The sequence below is a fragment of the Haliotis rufescens genome, unplaced genomic scaffold (assembly GCF_023055435.1).
Source record: "Haliotis rufescens isolate VD_foot unplaced genomic scaffold, xgHalRufe1.0.p SCAF_3, whole genome shotgun sequence".
Classification (NCBI taxonomy): Eukaryota; Metazoa; Mollusca; class Gastropoda; order Lepetellida; family Haliotidae; genus Haliotis; species Haliotis rufescens.
This window is the reverse complement of record NW_025964001.1, coordinates 63,160,501-63,187,447: the sequence shown is the minus strand read 5'-3', so window position 1 is coordinate 63,187,447 and position 26,947 is coordinate 63,160,501. Positions and strand designations below refer to the sequence as shown.

The 26,947-nt window shown below is 40.3% G+C and overlaps 2 protein-coding genes across 4 annotated transcripts in view; one reads left to right on the top strand and one right to left on the bottom strand.

Moving 5' to 3' along the window:
• Positions 1 to 1,329: 1,329 nt before the first annotated feature.
• On the bottom strand, positions 1,330 to 24,526 carry LOC124132373 (dehydrogenase/reductase SDR family member 7-like). Its single transcript, XM_046496261.2, has 9 exons — positions 24,396 to 24,526; positions 13,278 to 13,414; positions 12,707 to 12,856; positions 10,868 to 10,974; positions 9,282 to 9,474; positions 7,640 to 7,686; positions 5,730 to 5,849; positions 4,053 to 4,219; positions 1,330 to 2,343 (listed from the first exon to the last, which is right to left on the bottom strand). The coding sequence occupies exons 2-9, from the start codon at positions 13,402 to 13,404 to the stop codon at positions 2,289 to 2,291; spliced, it is 966 nt and encodes a 321-aa protein (XP_046352217.2). The 5' UTR covers positions 13,405 to 13,414; positions 24,396 to 24,526; the 3' UTR covers positions 1,330 to 2,288.
• Positions 24,527 to 24,746: 220 nt separating this feature from the next.
• Positions 24,747 to 26,947, top strand: part of LOC124132436 (tectonin beta-propeller repeat-containing protein 2-like) — a 35,534-nt gene continuing 33,333 nt past the window's right edge. For all 3 annotated transcript variants that reach the window (XM_048403258.1, XM_048403261.1, XM_048403260.1), the window contains exon 1: positions 24,747 to 24,789. The gene's annotated coding sequence lies outside the window, so the exon portion shown is untranslated. The remainder of the gene's footprint in view (positions 24,790 to 26,947) is intronic.

Below are 26,947 nucleotides of genomic sequence, written 5' to 3'. Positions count from 1 at the left end.
CCAACGGAGCACAGCATCTTGATATCACAGTAGCCCCTCCTTTCCTTGTCAAACCAACAGAGCACAGCATCTTGATATCGCAGTAGCCCCTCCTTTCTTTGTCAAACCAACGGAGCACAGCATCTTGATATCGCAGTAGCCCCTCCTTTCTTTGTTAAACATACGGAGCACAGCATCTTGATATCACAGTAGCCAATCCTTTCTTTCTCCGACATCACACCAGCATTGACAGTAGAGGGGATGAACTTTGGGTCAATAGTGAGCCCACAAAACCTGCTGTCCAGTACACGAACACCAATCGAGGTCACAACTGAGAGTTCGTATTCACAGGTCACAGAACCAAGTCTTGTCCGTACTCACCTGCCATTGTGACCACCCAATACTCATCCTAGTCACCCCGTGCAAGGTACAGTCGACCTGCACCCACCTGTAATCTCCAGAAGCAGTACATCTCATGAGTAAGTGAAAAAACACTCAGGCTTTTTCCGTGTATTTTATTTAAAAAATAATCACTTATAATCACAAAAAAGGTGATGAGAAGGTGTACAATATTCCCAAAATTATAAAAAATATAACAATTCTTTCAATTGAGTTATTCAATATTTGTTGTTGTCTAAATGCAGTTCATATATCATTCATAATAATGCCAAACATACCGAAAAATTGAATGATTCTGTTAAAATCTAACATTACGTGTTATAAGTGGTAAAGACAAGGTAGACACAATTTTATGGATAACAACTTTTGGTATAGATTCTTATACCGTTGTCAAGCAAGACTGAATGAGGGACATAGTACAGAATATATATAGTAGATCGATATCATATCCTGTTTAATTGGCTTCATGTCCCATTGTTCTCTGTCCATCGTGTTGTGACAGTATTATCCCCTTGTTGTCAACACCTACCTATGTTATCCCACTCATATATGCAATTGTTGTTACTGTTAATCCTCTACTGTTAATCCTCCACCTACTATATATATTCTGTACAATGTCCCTCATTCAGTCTTTCTTGACAATGGTATAAGGATCTATACCGAAGCGTCGCTTTTTACAGTCTTAAAGAAGTTGTTATCCATAAATTTATGTCTACCTTGTCATCCGTCAACTTCTAAGTAATGCCAATCAAACAAACATCATCACTTGACTTGACTATTGAGTTGATGTAGGAGTGAGTGAGTGAGTTGGGTTTAACGCCACTTTTAACAGTATTCCAGTCATATCGCGGCGTGTCAGCTTCATGTGGGAGGAAAGCCCGAAGTGATGCCGGTCTCAGACGTTTACCACTTCAGTGAAACCCACAAGCACGGGTACGGTGCTGACAAACCTAGAAACATAATCGGGCCGAACCGGGATTCGAACCCACAATCATAGGTTTCTGGCGCGCCCAAGGGACGCAACTCTGCACAGCGAATCGCGGCGCCTTAGACGACTGGGCCACCCGTGCCCCCGTTGACGTAGGAAGGAGAGAATAATCACCCATAAAAAAGATCTGCCATTGGCTAGTTACTTGAACCATAAAACACTTGTCAGGGCTCCAGATAATGTTTGGGGGTACTGATTGTTTTTTAGGTTATTCAATATATTTTTACACTCTTGGATCCAGTCTTTTGGAAGCAACTCAAAACGAGTCTTTGATAGGCATTTAGAAGTGATACTCATAAATAAGAGAATTCATGGATGTCAACTTCTTTATTAGGAGGAACACAATGTTTCAGAGTATATGTTGACATCCATAAATTCTCTTCCAACTCAAAACAGATGTCAATGTGACTGGAAACAGGGAAAAATGCTCTTGATATTTAACAAGACAAATTTGAAAATAAACACATAAACATGCATAAAACCATGGTATACAATCACATAATCATTATCTTGTGAAGACAAAAAAAAATCAGATGCCAGCCTCAGACCCCACCAAGATTCAGATTCGTTTAGGAAGCATTATATTTGGAAAATGAAGGTAATAATGCATGTTACTACTTGATTGAACAAGGACAATTATGCAGGAAAATATAGTACACACATCCAGTTCAAATATATGTGAACAGAAAGGCAAAATCATATCACACCATCCTACATTTGGTTCAGAAACCTAGCTACCAGGTATACATCAGGACATTGCCTCATTAACATTCAGCAACCAAGAAGTTTGTTAATCTGGGATATTTCACTTTGGGATTGTGTGTTCAGTGAAGCGTGAGCTGTGAAATGTCTTGTATTGTGCTGGTCAGGGCTGGTCAGTACTGGTAAGTGCTGGTCAGTGATGGTAGCTATGGGCTCATCCCTACTGACCCTCTCTCATCTTCTTCAACTGGGCAAGACCTATCTTACAGGCCTGTCTGAAAATTACAACATATCCTACAATGTATTTGGAACATACTCAGTCCTGATTGGTCAATCAGAGGTTTCAAATTACAATAACCACCTCTGGCTGAATGTGACTGCTGTGTCTTGACAGGCAAACAAGTGGGTCAGAGCAATGGCAACCATCCACGCCATCAGGGCATGGTGACCTCACACTTTTAAACTATCCTTCGTAGTCAGGTCATGTGACATGTATGGCTACAGGGAATATAGTCAATACCTCAATCAATATTCACAGAGGAAAGAAATTTGATTCTTGTGAAAGAAGGAAGGTACCGGTAGGTGTATGTGGAGAATGTTAAAGGAGACTCACCTTCTTGTGAAGGAAGGAAGGTACTGGTAGATGTATGCGGACAATGTTAAAGGAGACTCACCTTCTTGTGAAGGAAGGAAGGTACTGGTAGATGTGGAGAATGTTAAAGGAGACTCACCTTCTTGTGAAAGAAGGAAGGTACTGGTAGATGTATGTTGAGAATGTTAAAGGAGACTCACCTTCTTGTGAAGGAAGGAAGGTACTGGTAGATGTGGAGAATGTTAAAGGAGACTCACCTTCTTGTGAAGGAAGGAAGGTACTGGTAGATGTATGTGGAGGATGTTAAAGGAGACTCACCTTCTTGTGAATGATGGAAGGTACTGGTAGATGTATGTGGAGGATGTTAAAGGAGACTCACCTTCTTGTGAAGGAAGGAAGGTACTGGTAGATGTATGTGGAGGATGTTAAAGGAGACTCACCTTCTTGTGAAAGAAGGAAGGTACTGGTAGATGTGGAAAATGTTATAGGAGACTCACCTTCTTGTGAAGGAAGGAAGGTATTAGTAGATGTATGTGGAGGATGTTAAAGGAAACTCACCTTCTTGTGAAGGAAGGAAGGTACTGGTATATGTTTTTGAGAATGTTAAAGGAGACTCACCTTCTTGTGAATGAAGGAAGGTACTGGTAGATGTGGAGAATGTTAAGGGAGACTCATCTTCTTGTGAAAGAAGGAAGGTACTGGTAGATGTGGAGAATGTTAAAGGAGACTCACCTTCTTGTGAAAGAAGGAAGGTACTGGTAGATGTATGTGGAGGATGTTAAAGGAAACTCACCTTCTTGTGAAGGAAGGAAGGTACTGGTATATGTTTTTTTGAGAATGTTAAAGGAGACTCACCTTCTTGTGAATGAAGGAAGGTACTGGTATATGTTTTTTGAGAATGTTAAAGGAGACTCACCTTCTTGTGAAAGAAGGAAGGTACTGGTAGATGTGGAGAATGTTAAAGGAGACTCACCTTCTTGTGAAAGAAGGAAGGTACTGGTAGATGTGGAGAATGTTAAAGGAGACTCACCTTCTTGTGAAGGAAGGAAGGTACCGGTAGATGTATGTGGAGAATGTTAAAGGAGACTCACCTTCTTGTGAAAGAAGGAAGGTACTGGTAGATGTATGTGGAGGATGTTAAAGGAGACTCACCTTCTTGTGAAGGAAGGAAGGTACTGGTAGATGTGGAGAATGTTAAAGGAGACTCACCTTCTTGTGAAGGAAGGAAGGTACCGGTAGATGTATGTGGAGAATGTTAAAGGAGACTCACCTTCTTGTGAAAGAAGGAAGGTACTGGTAGATGTATGTGGAGGATGTTAAAGGAGACTCACCTTCTTGTGAAGGAAGGAAGGTACTGGTAGATGTATGTGGAGGATGTTAAAGGAGACTCACCTTCTTGCAAAGGAAGGAAGGTACTGGAACATATAGGTAAAGACCAGTACTGGGTGCTCCGAGATCCACACCTCATCCAGCTGGTTGGCGATGGCGACAGCTGTCAGACTGGCACACCGGGATGTTGCCATCCTCTTTTCCCCTGGTATCATCTCCCCTCCCACCACCTGATCAGTCAACACACATCCATGACATGTAGAGTGAGTGAGTGAGTGAAGTGTTACAACCTCTTGTAGCAATATTCCAGCAATATCACAGTGGGTACACTACTACACCATAGCCACTAGGCTACCGCACAACCACTGTGCCTCTTATAACTAGAAATATGCAGCACCCAGTATATGAAAACTTCCGCAATATCAACCACCCCTGATATGAAAACTTCAGCAATATCCACCACCCCTAATATGAAAACCTCAGCAATATCCACAACCCATGATATGAAAACTTCAGCAATATCCACAACCCCCGAAATGAAAACTTCAGCAATATCCACCACCCCTGATATGAAAACTTCAGCAATATCAACCACCCCTGATATGAAATCTTCAGGAATATCCATCACACCTAATATGAAAACTTTAGCAATATCCACCACCCTTTATATGAAAACTTCAGCAATATCCACCACACCTAATATGAAAACTTCAGCAATATCCACCACACCTTATATGAAAACTTCAGCAATATCCATCAACCAGTTTATGAAAACTTCAGCAAAACCCACCACCCCTAATAAAAACTTCAGCAATATCCACCAACCCTAATAAAAACTTCAGCAATATCCACCACCCCTAATACAAACTTCAGCAATATCTACCACCCCTTCTATGAAAACTTCCGCAATATCCACCACCCCTAATAAAAACTTCAGCAATATCCAGCATCCCATATGTGAAAACCTCAGCGATATCCACCACCCCTAATAAAAACTTTGGCAATATCCACCAACCAGATCAAGCAAACCTCACCAATATGCAACAATGTTGTTCATCCAATCTATAAAAAGTAGCAATGATTGTCAACCAAGAAGCCTTTAAAGTACCATTACACACAAAGGACCCTTTGATGAAAAGCAACTGACGAGGGTTCAAAGCAGTGATGAAAGCAAATAAAAACCTGAGGGGATGTATCTACAAGCCAAACGTGACAGTGCACAGTGTTTAACAGTGTGTTTGATACAGTAAAAATAACGAAGAAGATTAACTTGACATTTATTGTATTTTTCCAATTCTGGATCTACCTGCACAATGCAATCTTAAAGTGAAGACGATCTTAGGTCAATTCTAATATTGTTTGTTTGTTGTTCAATGCTGCACTCAGCAATATTCCAGCTATATAACCGCGGTCTGTAAATAATCAAGTCTGGACCAGACAATCCAGTGATTGACAACATGAGAATCAATCCACCCAATTGGGATACGATGACATGCATCAACCAAGTCAGCAAGCCTGACCACCCGATCCCATTTGTCGCCTCTTACGATAAGCATAGTCGCCTTTCACGGCAAGCAGGGGTTGCTGGGGACCTATTTTAACCAGGATCTTCATGGATCTCAATTCTTAAAAACACTACGATTTTAATACCAATACAATCTAAAGCCTCTATTAGAACATGAGAGTCTTAGCAGTAAGATCCCAAGTGGGCCTCGTGAGGTTTACCAATCACCATCCTACCTTTCCTTTCTCCTCCGTCATGGCAATAGACAGCAAGCTGGAGAAGACAGGTCCAGGACAAACCATCGTCACCTTGATGTTGTTGGAATATTGTTCAATCCGCAAACACTCGAACCAGCCCTGTTTGCACAAATAACATCCCTGATATAAACACTCAAATAGGGCTGGAATAAGTCCAAATTTACTACCAGGGTACCCACCCCCCTATTACCTGACCCTACCCGGTACCCGCTGTAGGTTTCGAGAGGAAGGTACAAACTGTCCGATTGGGAAAAGTTTGACCGTAGCTCTGGTAGAATGTGTTTAGATACATGTATGAAACGATCTGGTGTATACACTGAAGTTGACTGAAGTCTTATTTTCATTCAAACAAATAAAAATCAGAAGGAATGGGTGTAGTATGTCAGGAAAAACTGCAATCTCATTAAAATAAGATCTAAGTTCTCGCTGACGCTAAACAAAGATCTGTGGACATTCCATTACGGGTCACGTCAGGACGACTTTTCACGAACTTTGACCGACCACTGAAAAGGACTAACAAGAAGTCGACATCAGCCATTAGAAAGCAGCTTCCTCTAGCTTTAAAGCACTCATTTTAACCTGGCGACTTCCATTTGAGACTACTCGAAAAATATGTTGACACAGTTCTCTATTGAAATTTTGAAAACTGAACAAATGAACATTCCGGAATGTCTAATATATGGTTGAGATTGTATGACAGTGCTTCCCACGTACTGTGCAACGCCTCCTCGTTCAAATGTTTATCCCCAGGAAGCAAGAGATGGAACATAATTTTGACGGAATCAGTGGTACGGGATGTAACTGTCGTTCGGAATACCCGTGTTAACGTTTTTGAGGTTAGAAAACACATTCCGACTGTCACTTTCATGATCAGGTAAGCGACACTTTGATTGGTCAGATGAAAGCTCGTTCTGACGTTACCCGTAATGGGATGTCCTCAGATCTTTGTTTAGCAAAAGGAAGAACTAAGATCTGATTTTAATGAGATGGGGAAGAACTGCGAACATTAGTGACTTGTAGTTAAAACATAGTTTTAGATATGTTTTGTCATTGAACAATATATCACGTGACTAACCATGGGTCCGGGTAGTCTCCTCATATTAACACTCAAACCAGTCAGTCATGTATACCATCATCTGCAATCTTTCTGAGGCAAGGGAGTAAACCAGGGGTCCGGAAACCGTCATATGAGCCGGACATGTCCGATTGGGAATCTCAAATGTCCGTTTTAAAATATTGCTTACCGGACTATAAAAGTCCAGTTTCCATCCTTGCTGAACTAGGCTGGAATTTTGGAGGTACATTTTAGCTGGACTTACAAGTCTATGCATAGGACAATCAAAATCGTGTAACAAACTAGACATCCGCTTTGTAAACAACATGGATTTCAATGTGCATATTTTTTTCAACTGCAGGATTTGCAAAGTACCATCAACTGGGCATCGACAGATATTTTCCAAATCTTTTCATGTTTTTAATCAAGGTGCTCACGTGATTTGATGCCCTTCAGTGGATAAGGCACATACAATATAGTTCTTGATTTGCGATCTGATAATCTTGACTGGGTTACAGCCTTTTTGCTTGAATGCATCTTATATGAGAAATGGAATCTAATTGGTCAGTAGGAGGGACATAGAAGAGACATAACTCGTAATAGCCACTGGTGGCGCTACGATCAAGCCAGGAAATTCCAGCTTAGTTCACCAAGCGTGGAAACTGGCTTTTTACAGTCTGTTAACTCTCTTGCCTTGTTACACACATCTACATTCCTTATACCATTTACATCACACAATAGTTCATTTGAATTTATAGTATGTTAACCGTTTGTAATTTCAGGTAAATTTTCTGCTTGTTTTCTGTCTAAAAACATTAAAAAAACAATGACTTGCCTGGAGTGCATGTTTAGACCCAGTGTATGATCCGGACAATGGCGCTCCTGCAATTAAATAAAACACTTTATGTATTTCAGACATTGTTTTGAAAATACATTTAACAATCAATATGACAAGACGATGCATAGGGTTGGTAGAGTTACACCCCTTGATTTAGTTTAGAGTTACCTCCCTTCTTACACCTACAGAAGTTGCAGGTTCTACACACCAAATCAGAATCAGTTGTTCACCAAGAAGGTTTCGTAGAGCGCCTTCAGTGCAGATTGAATCATCTGGCCGCTGCGATTGGATGATTTTGTGTAAGATTTTTATGTTTTTGAAATGTACATCCATCCAGTAACTAAAACTGACCATGTCTTTCCATATTTAGTGCCGTCTTTTTCAACAAGATGATTTGGCTGAATGTGACCACAGATATTTTCAAGCAAGGGACAATTGCTGCGGAACTGGGGGTGGTGTGTTTAGCTTTTTGTACTTGGAAAAGGAACTGGCAAAGCTGGTCAATTTTTGTGTTTTTTATTGCTGCTCCAAGGCTAAACTGTGCACACAAGTACAGGTAATAGCTGCTGAACACTTTGTTATTTAAAAAAAAATATAACGTTACTATAGTCTATATATGAAAACAGTTGGTTTAATGTAACCTTAATGATGCGAGTGGAATTTTCATAAACAAACTGAACCATGTTTACTGATGCAATGGTGAAAGCCTCAGCCATTATTTGGCCTTCGCAACAAAGCATCCCTGTACCAGCTGACATAGCTTTCTAATCCGAAGTGTTGAAACGCCAAATACAGTAATGAAAGAAATAACCCCGGACATGTAATGACGAAATCAGTACCGGTATACAGGAACTTTTACCTTGACATTGTAGAAAGTCACAGTCAGGGCAGAATGGGTCCCCAGTACGTCATGGTTGTCGTGGCAACCAACTAATGACAGGCCTCAACGTTGAGACTAAAACGGTAGCCAATACGACCTAAATTTCAGTTTGTCTACTGTCTAAAATTCAGAGGTAGCCAAATGACTACCTTGAAAAATATCTTGTGGCGACTAAATTCTACATATCTGTAGACACAAAAATAAATAACGGCTGATATTGGAAAACATGTCTGCTAATAACAGACAACAGTACGAAATCAGTGACAATGTTCAGCGCAAAAATGCAATACAAGCCCCACCTATTCTGTTATGACTCAAACTGGAAACAGCAGTCTGATACTTGGCCTGATCTAATTTGTTTCGGCTTATAGAAACATCAACGCAAAACGTTTTCAGTCAGTCTGACAGACCACATGGCCTAATTTATTTTGGCTCATATAAACAAACGTAAAATAAATTGCATGGCTACCCAATCAAATGCCACGAAATCGCTTGCAATGTATTTATAGGGAATTGTTTATATTGAAGAATTGACCAATATCTTTCATAAAATCTGTGTATTGCATGAAAATATTGAAGTCAATTATTATAAATATTTATTTATAAGAAATGATTTCAATGTGTTTTTGTGTTTACGGAGTCAAAAACATAAAATACGGTGTGAACACTTAGTAAATCCACGTGTATAACGCAAGTCTGTAATATACCTTCAGAAACACAAAATAATTCAACTCAGTTCTCAACATAAACTCAACATACCCACTTTCCCAGCAACACTACTCATGACCACGATGTGCCCGTCTCTCCGAGCTATCATGTCTGGAAGGACAGCTTTAGTCAGCGATAAGGTTCCTAGGACGTTGGTCTCCAGCATCTCACGATCAACATCGATGGATGTATTCACCCAGTCAGCCCGCTGTGACCTACCGGCGTTGTTCACAAGAATGTCTATCTGAAGAGTAAATTACATCCTCATCCGACTTGTTTCTATGTTAGAAGCAGTCACATTGGTTGATATTTTTGTTGTTCCTTCTTTTAAGAGTTTTACATGTGTTGTCCTGGTGAGGTGAGGTAAAACAGGGTTTAACGTCGCGTCCAAGATTATTGCACTTATATAGCGACGTGCATGCACGTGTGTGTGTGTGTCTGCTTGTACTAGTCCGGACTGAAGCCGATTTATAGTGCTAGTACACTGAGATACCATGCCGCAGTTTAACATGAATACCCCACTCAGACACAGTATACTGACTCCAAGCCGACCAGTCTTTGTTTTAGCCCCTTAATGCCGAGACAAGGTAACAAAAAGTACCATTTTTTAACCTCTTTTGGCCTGACGAGGCCGCGGATCGAACCCCGGGCCTTCCGCTCTCCGGGCGGACGCTCTACCACTAGACCATGGAGGCGGTCTTGTTGTCCTGGTACCATCACTACTTCTAACTATTCATAAAGTTTAATCAATAATCACAAATTCTTTGAACTGTCAGCATACAGATACGGCAATGATAAAATGTGCAAAAACAGAAGCACCCCTTAATGGCAATGTCCTCAAATATCTGTGTGCTTAAAATTTGAAAACATTACTTCTAGACATTTGACCCTTATCAAGAAGACTGCTGAAGATCCAACAAGTACCCAAGTAAAAGTGAATATGACAATAAACATGTTTTAGCCATGTTTTACACAAACCTGAACAATGACCTTCACCTTTGACCAAAATCCTTTTCAAAGCATGGCCCAATCTTACAGAAGGTATAAAGGCCTACTGAGTTTAATGATACATGCATGAACAGAAGGTGAAGCGACATAGATTTTTTGTCATGACCTTTACCCTTGACCATTTCATGACATGTGCCAAAAGAATTCCCAAAGGCCATCTGGAAGAAGAGTGAGTTGGGTTTGATGCCGCTTTAAAGAGTATTCTAGTTATATCGCGATGTGTCAGCTTAATGTGGGAGGAAAGCCCGGAGTGATGCCGGTCTCAAATGTTTACCACTTCGGTGAAACCCACGAGCACGGGTATGGTGCTGACAAACCTAGAAACATAATCGGGGCGAACCGGGATTCGAACCATAGGTTTCTAGCATGCCCAAGGGACGCAACTCTGCACAGCGAATTGCGGCGCCTTAGACGACTGGGCCACCCGTGGCCCCTTTGGAGGAAGATATATCTCTAATACCAATAATCTTTGCATAGCAGATATCAGAAACATGGCGGTTAAAACCAGCAACACCTGAAAGCAGTCCTGTTTCAAACGACTATTAAGTAACTGATTTCTTGAAGCCCAGCTAAAGTATTCTTTTGTCCTGGAAAGTTGGAGACAGACTACAGCAAGACCAAGGGAGTACCTGTTTAAAATGCTTGAGAACTTTCTTGACGGCATATGCATGTTCGTATTGTTTGACCATGTCTAACGGCACCACCATGATGTCTTTGTCTTTGAGCGGCCCACATGCTGAAGACAAACACACATACACTTCAGTTTGGCAGAGACACACATCGGTAGGGCAGAAACATGCATCAAGGTATGAACACACATAGTTCCAAGGCTACTGGGACATACTGAGACATCAGTAACTAGTTCCCAGGCTACTGGGATGTACTGAGACATCAGTGACTAGTTCCAAGGCTACTGGGATGTACTGAGACATCACTGACTAGTTTCAAGGCTACTGGGATGTACTGAGACATCACTGACTAGTTCCCAGGCTACTGGGATGTACTGAGACATCACTGACAAGTTTCAAGGCTACTGGGATGTACTGAGACATCACTGACTAGTTCCCAGGCTACTGGGATGTACTGAGACATCAGTGACTAGTTCCAAGGCTACTGGGACGTACTGAGACATCAGTGACTAGTTCCAAGGCTACTGGGATGTACTGAGACATCACTAACTAGTTCCAAGGCTACTGGGACGTACTGAGACATCAGTGACTAGTTCCAAGGCTACTGGGATGTACTGAAACATCACTAACAAGTTCCAAGGCTACTGGGACGTACTGAGACATCAGTGACTAGTTCCAAGGCTACTGGGATGTTCTGAGACATCAGTGACTAGTTCCAAGGCTACTTGGATGTACTGAGACATCAGTGACTAGTTCCAAGGATACTGGGATGTACTGAGACATCAGTGACTAGTTCCAAGGCTACTGGGATGTACTGAGACATTGCTGACTAGTTCCAAGGCTACTGGGATGTACTGAGACATCAGTGACTAGTTCCAAGGATACTGGGATGTAAAAAGACATCAGTGACTAGTTCCAAGGCTACTGGGATGTACTGAGATATCAGTGACTAGTTTCAAGGCTACTGGGACGTACTGAGATATCAGTGACTAGTTCGAAGGATACTGGGATGTACTGAGACATTGCTGACTAGTTCCAAGGCTACTGGGATGTACTGAGACATCAGTGACTAGTTCGAAGGATACTGGGATGTACTGAGACATTGCTGACTAGTTTCAAGGCTACTGGGATGTACTGAGACATCAGTGACTAGTTCCAAGGATACTGGGATGTACTGAGACATTGCTGACTAGTTCCAAGGATACTGGGATGTACTGAGACATCAGTGACTAGTCCCAAGGATACTGGGATGTACTGAGATATCAGTGACTAGTTTCAAGGCTACTGGGATGTACTGAGACATCAGTGACTAGTTCCAAGGCTACTGGGATGTAATGAGACATCAGTGACTAGTTCCAAGGCTACTGGGATGTACTGAGACATCAGTGACTAGTTCGAAGGATACTGGGATGTACTGAGACATTGCTGACTAGTTCCAAGGCTACTGGGATGTACTGAGACATCAGTGACTAGTTCCAAGGCTACTGGGATGTTCTGAGACATCAGTGACTAGTTCCAAGGATAATGGGATGTACTGAGACATTGCTGACTAGTTCCAAGGCTACTGGGATGTACTGAGACATCAGTGACTAGTTCCAAGGATACTTGGATGTACTGAGACATTGCTGACTAGTTCCAAGGATACTTGGATGTACTGAGACATCAGTGACTAGTTCCAAGGATAATGGGACGTACTGAGACATCAGTGACTATTTCCAAGGATACTGGGATGTACTGAGACATCAGTGACTAGTTCCAAGGCTACTGGGACGTACTGAGACATCAGTGACTAGTTCCAAGGCTACTGGCGCATACTGAGACAGGTTAAGTGGGACGTACTGAGACATTGCTTCTTGACTCGGTGCAGCTCCTCTTCTCGACGGGCAGACAGCACCAGACGACATCCGGCAGATGCCAGCTCGTAAACAAGGGACTCCCCGATACCACTCGAGGCCCCAGTCACCCAGACCACTTTACCTTTCAGACATTCTGGTGTATGGATAAAGGAAACATTATAGCAAATTAATGGACAAAAGTACATTTTTACAGCTCTAACATTGGCCAACATGCAGTCTTTAAAGTATCCTACACAGTATACTACACCAGATTCATGACAGTTTTATAGTGTTATCCGGCTGAGATACCAGATGCAGCTTAACAGTGATACCCCATTCAGACATATTACAGTAACTCGAACCTGGCCAGTCCTTGTTTTAACCATGTGCCAAGTGCCAGGCAGGGAAACAACAATTACCATCTTATCATTTCTTTTGGAATGTTACGGCCAGTGGATTATTTTGACAAAATAGTATCTTTTATCCCATTCTTATACTTCTCCAATCCTCCCTGGAGTCACTTTTGAATACATGTATCCAGCCAATATTATATTTGAAAATTTTGAAACGCATACTTGGAGATTTTCCAAATTTCGTGGCCCACTGCAGCACTAGGTCACAGTCTGCGACGATCAGTCGAAGTAGTTGGATGACGCACACGACGACAACCGAACCAATAACCAGGGAGAAAACATCTACCATTGTGATCTACCTGCAACAAAGTAGGAGAATATGCAGAGCTACAGATAAGCTGCGTATTTGCGTAAAATACTCCCCAAAAATATTCAAAACCCAATTACTTACAAAAACGCATGTATTAAAGGAAAAACTCTAAAGTATAAAAATCGCACGCGTAAATACCAAATGAAGCTTTTTCAGCATGCGTACAACGGAGCTAATATCCGAAACACAGTTGTGAGCTAATCTACTTTCTGAGTCAAGCCTAAATATTTAGAACAGTTATATACATCTAAAACATTATTTCATTATTTTTAAATCTTAAAATGTTCACTAATTTTGGGAAAAACCCAATAGAGTGATGAATGGATGAGTGAAATAATATTGGTTACCCAATGAAAAATGTTATAACCCAATTGAAATAGAAACCCTAGAGTAAAAACTCAATTGCTCAAAGTGTTATCTGGAGCTCTGCATATGGCATATGTAAAAACAATCAACCAGTTTATTGTCAGCGGTTGAGACACCCTGAGTTGAAAGACATTAACAATCAGGGGAGATCACTCTCAAAATGTCTGACAACTTCATCAGAAAACTAGACTAGACTTTTACTGGTGACTCATATGCAATGCATTTACTTCAGGAGCCTACAGTTTGACAGAAAAATATAAGATAGCTACACGATAAATCGAAAAGAACAATGAAGGTGAGGTGAAATGGGGTTTAACGTCGCGTCCAAGATTATTGCACTTATATAGCGACGTGTATGTGTGTGTGTGGCTGCTTGTACTAGTCCGGACTGATGCCGATTTATAGTGCTAGCACACATGAATACCCCACTCAGACACAGTATACTGACTCCGAGCCAACCAGTCCTTGTTTTAACCCCTTTAATCCCGAGCGCCAGACAGGGTAACAACAAGTACCATCTTTTAACATCTTTTGGTATGACGCGGCTGGGGATCGAACCCCGGACCTTCCGCTCTCCGGGCGGACGCTCTACCACTAGACCACGGAGGTGGTCGAACAATGAAGAACCATGTGAGGTTTATTTCATGATAAACCATTGTTCTATCATGATGTCATTTCTAGATTCGAGCATGGGCTTGCAACTTGATGACATCGTATATTGGACAACGTTATCTTTTAGAGGAGAGTGTCTAGATGTATAGCTCGACAAAGCAGATAAACGCGATGGCCGAACGATTGCATCCAAAACAGTGAGATATGACAATCCATAATGGGAGAAAATGCACAGGTAAAAGTCGTGAGGATTGTGTGAATATGCGGGAAATACACATGCGTGCATAAAATGGACTTGTCAAACATTGCCGGGGTCGGATTCTATTTAGGGAGTCATTATTATTTAAATACAGGTAAATATTTTTAAAGCCTGAACATTTGATCATCATGCTTAAAGACGCTTACATTATGTTGATATCACATATAAGAAATAAACAACTCTTGGTCGTTGTTTATCATACAATAAAACACCGCAGGGAGAATAAACCACTCGGGGGGTTCACCCTCATGATTTATTCCCCAAATGTTTTATTGTACGATTGTATGATAAACAACTCACACTCATATATTTCTTAAATAAGAGACACTCTGACAAAATCCAGTCTTCAGTCCATGTAAAGTTTGCTATAAATATGATTTGGAAAACAAACATAAGTATTTGGTTTGATTGTTTGTTTATTGTTTAACGCCGCACTCAGCAATATTCCAGCTATATGACGGCGGTCTGTAAATAATCGAGTCTGGACCAGACAATTCAGCGATTGAAATCATGAGCATCGATCCACGCAATTGGGATTGATGACATGCATCAACCAAGTCAGCAAGCCTGACCATGCGATCCCGTTAGTCGCCTCTTACGTCAAGCATAGTCGCCTTTTAAGGCAAGCATGGGTTGCTGAAGACCTATTCTACCCCGCATAAGTATGGAAAACTTACGTTGATCTCAGATGCCAGCAGAGGACAGATCACCAACACTCAGCAAGATTATCATTTGATATGAATTTGAAATAAACCAGACAATCTGCTGTTATTAATAAGCCTGGTAAGTCGATACTAGCGAGCATTGTAAACAACCGTATATGCATGAATCCAGTCCAGTAAACACTGCATTGTGAATACAATATTATGTCGACTGGCTTAAATTAGTTTTCTTCACACTAGGACTATCGTATTACCTGTCATAAGCGCTTATTAAAACCATAAACAGCGGGTTAAACAGCTGTCAGAGATTAAGTGAAAATGAGCAAAATTTGTGACACTAAAACAATGACACTAAAACAATGACACTAAAACAACGACACTAAAACAATGACACTAAAACAGTGACACTAAAACAATGACACTAAAACAATGACTAAAACAGTGACACTAAAACAATGACACTAAAACAACGACACTAAAACGACACTAAAACTGTTTTACAAGGCAATTACTGTGGGCAGCCATTCATAAAAAAATACAAAAACGAAATAAAGGACAAAAGTACGCAATAATAGTCACATGTTTTGAACAATTCGCAAACAAAAGACGTCATGCTCAATTTATTACGTCATTCATCATGCACTTGCTTCTCTATAAGTTTTATCATGTGCAGAAACTATGCAATCTAGTTAGATGATCTACATTGTGCTCTTTCTATATGTTCATACTCAACATGTATTTTGAGCAAAGTTGAGCAGTATAACAGGTCAAGACTAGACTGGAAATATATTGACACATGGTGAGTGAGTATGGTTTTAGCCGCTTTTAGCAATATTCCAGCAATATTACTGCGGGGAACACTAGAAATGGGCTTCACACAATATACCCATGTCGGGAATTGAACCTGGGTCTTCAGCGTGACAAGAAAACACTTTAGCTACTAGGCTACCCGACCAGACACATAGGGCTGGCTATCGATATAGAGTATAGAGATCGATAATGGCCAAATAAATGTTGATCAATTATTGATTAATATCGGAGAAGTAACTTTAAACAAAAAAGCAAGAAAGTCCCGAAAGAAATCAACATATTTCATACCACTGGCGAGCAGACACTTTTATGCATGGATTACTTTGTGGACATTTGAGATATAACAAAAACTGTCACTTTCCGTCTTTGACAATTGACAGTGACAAGTCTGTTTCAGTAAATCTTAACTTTATTTCATCACAATATATTATGTTAATTATTATCGATGACAACAGTTTCATACGATAATCATTAATATTTCTTCCCATCAACGATAATTCCGATTATTAATCTTTTTAGCCAGACCTGCAGACACATAATTATATTTACAAAATGTCCTGATGCAAAATATCCGAAACCTAGCCCACTTCATCCTGATAATATAACACCATCACCAATATAAGCAACTGACAGGGACATGATACGATACGTATCATGATACATAGGTCATGATATAATATATGCATCGCGATACGCATATTTACATCAAATTGCATGGAAACTTCTTGACAATAAATATTTTGGAGCAGGTTCAAAAGGAAAAGCCAGCTTTAGACACATGTTCGTAGCGGCTTTTTTTAGTAGTGAACAAAAAACAGTAATTACAACACATTTTGCAATATCTGACTGACAAAAACACTGGGGGTCATTAAATGAGTAGAAAGTAATTTATTTTAGCAAGTGTATTGTCTTGTATTGATACAGAAAAGAATGTATTGTGTACCATATATTGTATCATTGCATGAACTCACGATGCACCGGTGCCAAGATGTATCGTTTCACCCTTCATGGACACTGAAGTTCTCTATACCACAATATTGGTATTGCTGATCTATATACAAAAAACTGTTCTTCATGTTTATTCTCTAACAAAGCCCAGCCACCACATGTTTATTTTCAGAAAAAAGGGAGAGGACATATATCTGCTGTTACCATGGTTACCGCAATGCGAGCACTCTGGCAGAATCTGAAACTGACAGGGTATATCATCTAAACATTGTGAACCAGTCAGCTGCAAAGGTACCGGTTTATTTCCTTTGTATAATGGACAATATCCAATGCAATATACAACATGTAGGTAAAAACATGTCACCATTGTATTTCCGTATCACGGTGCTAGACTTTGGCCAAGCTTCAGATCAATAAAGTCCATACGACAAGAATGAGTCTGTTGTCTCCAGTTTCTTTATATGTCTATACATAGGTCATGATACAACATGCATCGCGATACCCACATTTACATCAAATCGCATGGAAACTTCTTGACAATAAATATTTTGGAGCAGGTTCAAAAGGAAAAGCCAGCTTTAGACACAAGTTCGTAGCGGCCATTTTTAGTAGTGAACAAGAAACAGTGATTACAACACATTTTGCAATATCTCACTGACAAAAATGCTGAGGCATTAAATGAGTAGGAAGTACTGTATTCGACGTAATAAGCGCCCAGAGAGCTCTCAAAATTAGAAATAGGGGCTCTTATTAGAATATAATTTTGGTGAAAGATCGTAAATTTTGTGGTTTATGCTGACAGCCTGAAATGATACAAAAGAAAAGTCTGTTAAGTCATCTACACATTGTGAACCACAGCTGCAAATTTAAGCTATCAGTTTATTTCCTTTGCATAATGGACAATATCTAATGCAATATTCAAAATGTAGGTAAAAACATGTCACCATGGTATTTCCATATCGCGGTGCTAGACTTTGGCCAAGCTTCAGATCAATAAAGTCCATATGACAAGAACGAGTCTGTTGTCTCCAGTTTCATTATATGTCTAAAATAGGTCTTTTTTGTAAAGACAGCACTTCAGTTATAATATACATACTTTTAACATATAATTTTTGTCCATACAACAATAACGTGTCTGTTGTGTCCAGTTTCATTATAATATGTCAAAAAAAGCTGATTAACATATATTTACAGGGAATGAGTGAGTATAGCTCTTAGAAATATTCCAGCTACTGTTAGGGGTAAGGCAGTGTTCGAAATACCTGCCTGCCCAAACGTCCGAGACGGGTTGATTTCAACTCAGGCTGCCAGATTTGCAAATCCCCCCTGCCCGACGGTCGGGTTATATTTCATATGTGAAAATATTCTAAATATTTCCCGATGATAAGCATTAATTCACATGTAAAGATGAATGATAAAATGTAACCAAAAAGAAACCACGTTAGCTTATCCTGAGAAACATATGATTATAGTGGGCAGGCAGGTTTTGGTCAGGGCTGGCAAGTATTTCAGCTAGCCACTCCTGTGGTCTGCCTGAAATTTTGGGGAGTTTCATACCCTGGGTAAGGATACGCTGTATTATCCGGAAAACCGGTGTATCGGTAAACTGAGGTTCGTTTTTTCCATGATACGTATCACAATATATTGTTTTAATGCCAGGGATGTCGGGTGATTTCAAATAGCAATTTTTATCATGTGTGCAAGCAAAATACTAGACGATCTGATGACATAAAACCCAGTCTACCAGGGAAACAATGCTGAAGATTCAGAGCTCCAGATAAGCTGCGTATCTGCGTAAAATACGCATCAGAAATGCAGAAATATGCAGTAAAATAAAATCCAAGCATATCAAATACGCAACAAACATTACAGATACGCTACAAAAATAAAACTTGTGCGTATCATCAAAATATTGTGAAGTAACCCTGCGTATTCGATAAGCAAATCAGCAACTTATTTTCAAATTATAAACGGGCATTCTGTCAACCTTGCCAAACTCCACGATGACAGTTACATCATGATCATTTGCCATCACACTTTCTTGTGGAAGTATCTTGGTATATTTGAGTCCTATAAAGCTCTCGAACCCACACGACACCAGTTTGCAGGGACTAGATGAATAGTGTTTTTAAATATTTAACTTAAATACCCACATGTGTAAAAACTAGTGGGTAACAGAAATTTGATTACCCAGATAGAATTACTGATACCCAATGATTTTAAAATGCATGGGTAAAATACCCAGAACACCAAAAGCTTATCTGGAGCTGTGAGATTGACCGTACACAGGGACATAACCAAACAATGCTACAACAAAAATGGATGTATGCTAACAAATCAATCACAAATGTCATATACATTTGCCCTGCATGTACGATGCCAGTGTCAGCTTGCAACAGCTGGAACTCCACGGGGCCGGTGCTAATGTCTTGTTGGGATTGAATACCGTATTCGACATAGTAAGCGCCCGCGGCTATATTTGCTAATATATTGGCTAGTGAACAATCCCAATTAGCACCCCTTCTGATTGATCAATGTACACAAGACTTATTTATTCTTGTATAATATGTGTGTTAAATGCATCCTTAATTATGGAAAATTAAATTCTGGAAAAATATATCTGTCGTATATAAACATTTCAGGCTTTCAGCATATACCACAAAATTTACAATCTTTCAACTCTGTTGTTTTTCACCAAAATAAGATTCTAGAGCCCCCTATTTCTAATTTTGAGAGTGCCCTGGGCGCTTATTATGTCGAATACGGTATCAAGATTAGCACCATGTGTGTGTGGTATAAGGTCGAAATCAGCAATATTTACGTGAAATGACAGCGGTCTGTAAATAATCGAGACTGGACCAGACACTCCAAGGATTGACAACATCATTGATCTACTTAACTGGGATATGATCACATGCATCAAATAAGTCAGCGATCAACCGGGATCTTCACAGGGGTGGTTGGGGTTGGGGTGATACTGGGGTGTATGCATTCACTTAACCAACCAGGTACGAGTGATTACAGAAGTTGATTAATGAGTGACACATTGTCCGTAATTTTCATTCTAAACACATTAATTTGAAGATACTAACTGGTAATGAGTGAGTGAGTGAGTTGGGTTTAACGCCGCTTTTAACATTATTCCATTTATTTCACGGCGTGTCAGCTTAATGTGGGAGGAAAGCTCGAAGTGATGCAGGTCTCAGACGTTAACAACTTCGGTGAAACCCACGAGCACGGGTATGGTGCTGTCAAACCTAGAAACATAATCTGGGCGAACCGGGATTCCAACCCACAATCATAGGTTTCTGGCGTGCCCAAGGGACGCAACTCTGAACAGCGAATCATGGCGCCTTAGACGACTGGGCCATCCGTGCCCCCCTAACTGGTAATGAATTTCTGTAAGGCAGCTTACTTATTTCCCACCAATATCTGCCTATTGTTATATGACGCCATTACATTACAGAGTTATCTCATTGAGTTTGTTTGGTTCAAATTGTCATTTGGAAATATTCTCCACAAGTCCACCATAAAAGGTTTTGAAAGCTTTACAAAGGCCTTGAATGTTGTAACCCTGATCAAACAACTTCTGAGCAAGAGTTGTATGAACCTCATTTGAATAGTTTGAGACAAGTTCCACATGTTTCAGTTGGATAACGGGCCACACTGTTTGTATACTACATACAGCTGCTTGCAATCATTAACTATGGCATAAAAATACTGCAATTCCCGAGCAATGACTTAGTAAATTTTAGTCTGTCACTACCAACTGGTTTTAAAACAATAAGAAATGTGCGCTTAAAAATGGAATGTTATGAAATTAACACTTTGTTGACATCATGAAGGATTTATAGTGAGTGAGTGAGTATGGTTTTACGCCGCTTTTAGCAATATTCCAGCAATATCACGGTGACACCAGAAATGGGCTTCACACATTGTACCCATGTCGGGAATCGAACCCGGGTCTTCGGCGTGACGAGCGAACGCTTTAACCACTAGGCTACCCGACCGCCCCGAAGGATTTATAGTAAACACAAAGACTACCAAAGACCTGGAACTTCATATGGTGATGCTTGGGGTTACATATTTTCAGTTTGAATAACTTTTTCTTCTGTTGACTGACTAAAAATAAAATGTTCTCCATGGAAGACTGAAGTTATATTATAAGGGAGTGAGTGAGCTGGGTTTAATGCCGCTTTTAACAGTATTCCTGTTATTATGTCACAGCATGCCAGCTTAATGTGAGAGGAAAGCCCGAAGTGATGCAGGTCTTAGTGAGTGAGTGAGTGTGGTTTTACGCCGCTTTTAGCAATATCCCAGCAATATCACGGCGGGGGACACCAGAAATGGGCTTCACACATTGTACCCATGTCGGGAATCGAACCCGGGTCCTGGCGTGACGAGCGAACGCTTTTACCACTAGGCTACCCGACCGCCCGATGCAGGTCTACCACTTCAGTAAAATCCACAAGCACAGGTATGGTGCTGACAAACCTAAAGACATAACTGGGGCAAACTGGGATTCGAACCCACAATCTTAGGTTTCTGGCATGCCCAAGGGATGCAACTCTGCACAGCTAATTGTGGCACCTTAGACAACTGGGCCACCCGTGCCCCTGATATTGTAAGGGATCGTCCCTTTATCTTCTTTCTACATAAAGACGGATAACTCTCTCACCTTATTGAGCATATGGTATAAGGCATGCTTTACTTATTTTTTATTATTTAAAGAAAGAAACAAAAAGTAAACTTATGTTTATTTTAAACACTCTAATCCAATTAAAAAAATTAACACCATAAAAACTCCTGTATACATGGTATATGATATATAATCTGAAATATGTTCACTGTAAAAAGCATTGTGTCTATTGACAGTGATAGTTCAACAATTTCAGACTACCACATCACCACAAGCAATTAAATCACTGACAAAGTTAATGTTTCATGATATACAGTAAACTATGTTTATAACAAACACATTTATAACAAACTGACATATATAATGAACTTAATTCTTAGTCCCGACAATATGCTATATATATATGATGTACATATGCTTATAACATGTATAACGAACTACAATTATAACAGACTGTGTCATGGTCTAATGGTAGAGCGTCCACCCAGAGAGCGGAAGGTCCGGGGTTCGATCCCCGACCGCCTCATACCAAAAGACGTTAAAAGATGGTACTTGTTGTTACCCTGTCTGGCGCTCGGCATTAAGGGGCTAAAACAAGGACTGGTCGGCTCGGAGTCAGTTTACTGCGCCTGAGTGAGGTATTCATGTTAAACTGCAGCACGGTATCTCAGTGAGCTAGCACTATAAATCGGCATCAATCCGGGCTAGTACAAGCAGCCACACACACACATACACGTGCATGTATGTCGCTATATAAGCGCAATAATCTTGGACGCGACAACCCCATTTTCACCTCACCTCACAATTATAACGAACTAACATTAGTGGTCCCTTTGAGTTCGTTGTAACCGTAGTTTACTCTATTTTTACATGGGTCATCAGGGAAATATTAGGGATAACTATCTTATATTTTATGAAACAAAGATTATTGACATAAAAAGGGTACATAATTTGATCATGACGCAATTAATAAATAAACGCTGTTATTCCTTGATCTATTTACACACAATGGAGATCATTTGTAATGTCACCCCACTTCAAAAGATTGTCCCCCTGCTCCTGCCTGCTTCCTACAATTAAGTTAAGTTAAGTTAAGAACAGGGATGCACATTGACAGTTACCTGCTTGCTGGAGTAAGTTTGTGGGGATGGGTAACTCGGGCACTCGGGTCGAGTGGGTTCTGAGCAGGACCCAGGTACCCACAGGACTACCCAGACATGTGGCTAGTCACATGATATATTGTTTAATGACAAAAATTATCTTGACACTACAAGTCACTAATGTTAGCATTGCTTACTGACTATGCATGCAAACCTTCTGACTTTTATATGTTTGAAAAAAGATAAAATTTCAGTCAACTTCAGTCTATGCATGACCAGATTGTTTTATATGTGTATCTAATTACAGTTTGCCAGGGCTACGGTCAAAGTGTTCCCAACTGGACATTTTGTAGATACTGTATTCGACGTAATAAGCACCCAGGGCGCTCTCAAAATTAGAAATAGGGGGCTCTAATAAGAATATCATTTTGGTGAAAGAAACAGAGTTAAAAGTTCGTAAATTTGGTGGTTTATGCTGACAGCCTGAAATGTTTATATATACGACATACCTGGGGTATATATTTTTCCAGGATTTAATTGCCCATACTTAAGGGTGCATATAACACACGAGTGCGTAGTATACACGAATAAATAAGTCTTGTGTACATTGATCAATCGGAAGGGGTGCTAATTGAGATTGTTCACTAGCCAATATATTAGCAAATATCGCAGTGGGCGCTTATTAAAGCGGGGTGCTTATTACGTCGAATACGGTACATCTTGAGTCCTACAGCAAGTACCCAGGTTGGGTCAGGTAACAAAGGGGTGGGTACCCGGGCAGCCCTAGTTGGGGGTGTATGCTATGACTAGTCAGGTCAGTTAATGTTGTAGGTTAATTTGCATCTCTGTAAACAGTTAAATAGTTATTTCAAATTATTCTCAATCCATAATATAATATGAAACATAGAGAACATTTTGTTTACATATCTTTGCTCGCTGACTTGGTTGATGCATGTCATCGATCCCAAATGCGTGGATCAATGCTCATGATATCAATCACTGGATTGTCTGGTCCAGACTCGATTATTTACAGACTGCCGTCATACAGCTGGAATACTGCTGAGTGCGGCCTTAAACAACAAACAAACAAAACATATCTTTTAAAAGTTTTAGCACCTGCAGCAAGGCAGCAATTTAAATTACTCTTCTATTCCATTTTACATAAATTCAATCTTGTCAAATCTGTACATCCAGGAAAATGCAACTGTTCCCTGTTAGCGTACTGTATATGCAGGAAAATTCAACAGGTCCTAAATACACGAATCATACACCACCATCTAAGTGTATCTAAATTTCAAGTTGATTAAATGTGTAGTCTAATAGCAAGTCCTATCGACATGGGTGCATATCACAGGAACTCGATGATAGCGTGTATAGCATAATATATTCGTATAGAAAAAAATCACACCCCTCTATATACATAGAGACTGTATATATTTAGAGGGGTATATTATATGCTATACACGATATCATCAAGTTCCTGTGGTGCATATAACCATTGTAAGGCCATGTCATCTATTTAGGGATATGTATATGTATATTGACAAAGAAAAAAAATGACTGTGTTTACTGACCAATCACACACATTCGTTAGTCAAGCGTAGACACAAAATCAATAACGGTTCGTTGCACGTTGTTCGTCCGACCCGACCATCCGGTTCCCTACTCCGCCGGAACAGGATTCTACAAATTTGGGGAAACCCCCTATGGACGATTCTAAAACACAATGGGTGTTAGGAAAACCGGTACCTTTTGTAACACATTTGTATTTACTTACAGAATATATGTTGTAGGATAGAATAATATGTAACTTGTCATTTAAGAAACGGGCTACGTTTTATAAGTATTTTTTCAGTTTTCAAACTATCTTTAGCTGGTATTATATTTTCTCACCCCTCATTTTGTAGTGGACTCGTCTCGATCGATAGAACGTCATGGCGAAGTCTGTCACATGAGCTGTTGTCGCTGGTAAAGTGTTTTCGAAATATTTCTGTAATGGGTTTATCACATCATGAGACGGCATATATTCTGTGAATACAGTAATTGTTTAGCCATGCTTGATTCATAATCTACGAACATTTCAACCAGGATGTCAGATTTTATGGAATTAATACGATGTCATGTGAGGTGACACTGCCTGTAAATGTAATTTCATCTCATTCATCATCAGCAGATGAAATCAGGAATGGGTACCTTAACATTTTGCTCCGTTTCCAAAATTGTGAACTGCTGCTTCTATAACGGCATGTATATATGCCGCTTATATGTATGTCTGTATTTCCTTCACAATATGAGCATAAATTGAATCAGACAGACGGATATAGAGCACAATTGTTGCTGGACCATAACTTTCCCTGATCCAAATATGTTCGGGTTCAATATTATGTGACGGAATAGCAACAGGAGCCAGTAACTGCTAGATCCTACCTATCTACCACATGCTCAGAGTAATCAATATGACTGATTCTATCTCTCACTGCAGTCCGAGAGTAGCCTATCTGATACAACCCCTCGTTCTTATCGAGTCGTAAGCTGATTAACGAGATCATTTACAAGCTCTGTAATAGTGCACATTAACCCTGGTTCCCCAACAATTTAATCTGATTACTTGGGATGAATCGGTACATCGGTGCACTGTTGCACGTGAGTTTTCATGTGATGATACGATACATGATACATTTTTTCTGTATCAATACTAGATGAAACACACTACCGAAATATATTACTCACTATTCGTTTAATGGCGTTTTTGTCAGTCAGATGTAGCAAAATGTGTTTAAATTAGGGTTTCAAATTCACTTCTAAAAATAGGGGGGCACGGGTGGCCCAGTCGTCTAAGGCGCCGCGATTCGCTGTGCAGAGTTGCGTCCCTTGGGCACGCCAGAAACCTATGATTGTGGGTTGGAATCCCGGTTCGCCCCGATTATGTTTCTAGGTTTGTCAGCACCATACCCGTGCTCGTGGGTTTCATCGAAGTGGTAAACGTCTGATACCTGCATCACTTCGGGCTTTCCTCCCACATTAAGCTGACACGCCGCGATATGACTGGAATACTGTTAAAAGCGGCGTAAAACCCAACTCACTCACTCACTCACTCTAAAAATAGCTGCCATGAACATGATGAACAAGTGTCTGCAGCTAGCTTTTCCTTTTGAACCTGCTCTAAAATATTTTTTTGTCAAGAAGGTTCCATGCGATTTGACGTAAATATGCGGATCGCGATACTTATAATATCGTGAGCTATGTATCATGATACGTATCATATCATATCGTGATCTTGCTGTATCAAACAGTGGCAGCTTCAAAGGGGGTCCCAACTAAATGAAAGTGATCATTTTGAAATATGACACACACACACACACACACACACACACACACACACACACACACACACTTCTTGATCCACTTCTGCCAAATATTTCAATTAAAAATTTATGTTTTGTCATAATTGTAAACTGGAAAATACGAATGAGTTGAGTTCCTAGCCTCAAGTGATGTTGCTATTTTCAGAAAACATTTTTTGACCCCAATTGCCCTTGATTAAGGCTAAATAGATCTAGTGGCCTGTTACCGTGGTCACAGGGTTGATTACAACTTTGATAATGTCATAGACCAAGTATTACTGATTATAGCAGTAAGATCACAATCCCTTTGCTCACCTGCGATCATGTTTTTTTTATAACTGTAATGTATTCTCATACTCAAGTCCTATATGTAACTGATACATGGATGGGAACTGTGACAATGCACTGCCATGTCACTATGTTTAAATATTTGTACTTTGTCCGGAGAGCAGACGGTCCATGGTTCAATCCCCTAGCCTTGACATACCAAAAGTGTTAGAAGATGGTACTTGTTACCCTGGGGGGCACGGGTGGCCCAGTCGTCTAAGGCGCCGCGATTCGCTGTGCAGAGTTGCGTCCCCTGGGCATGCCAGAAACCTATGATTGTGGGTTCGAATCCCGGTCCGCCCTGATTCTGTTTCTAGGTTTGTCAGCACGATACCCGTGCTCATGGCTTTCACCGAAGTGGTAAACGTCTGAGACCTGCATCACTGCGGGCTTTCCTCCCACATTAAGCTGACACGCCGTGATATAACTGGAATAATGTTAAAAGCGGCGTTAAA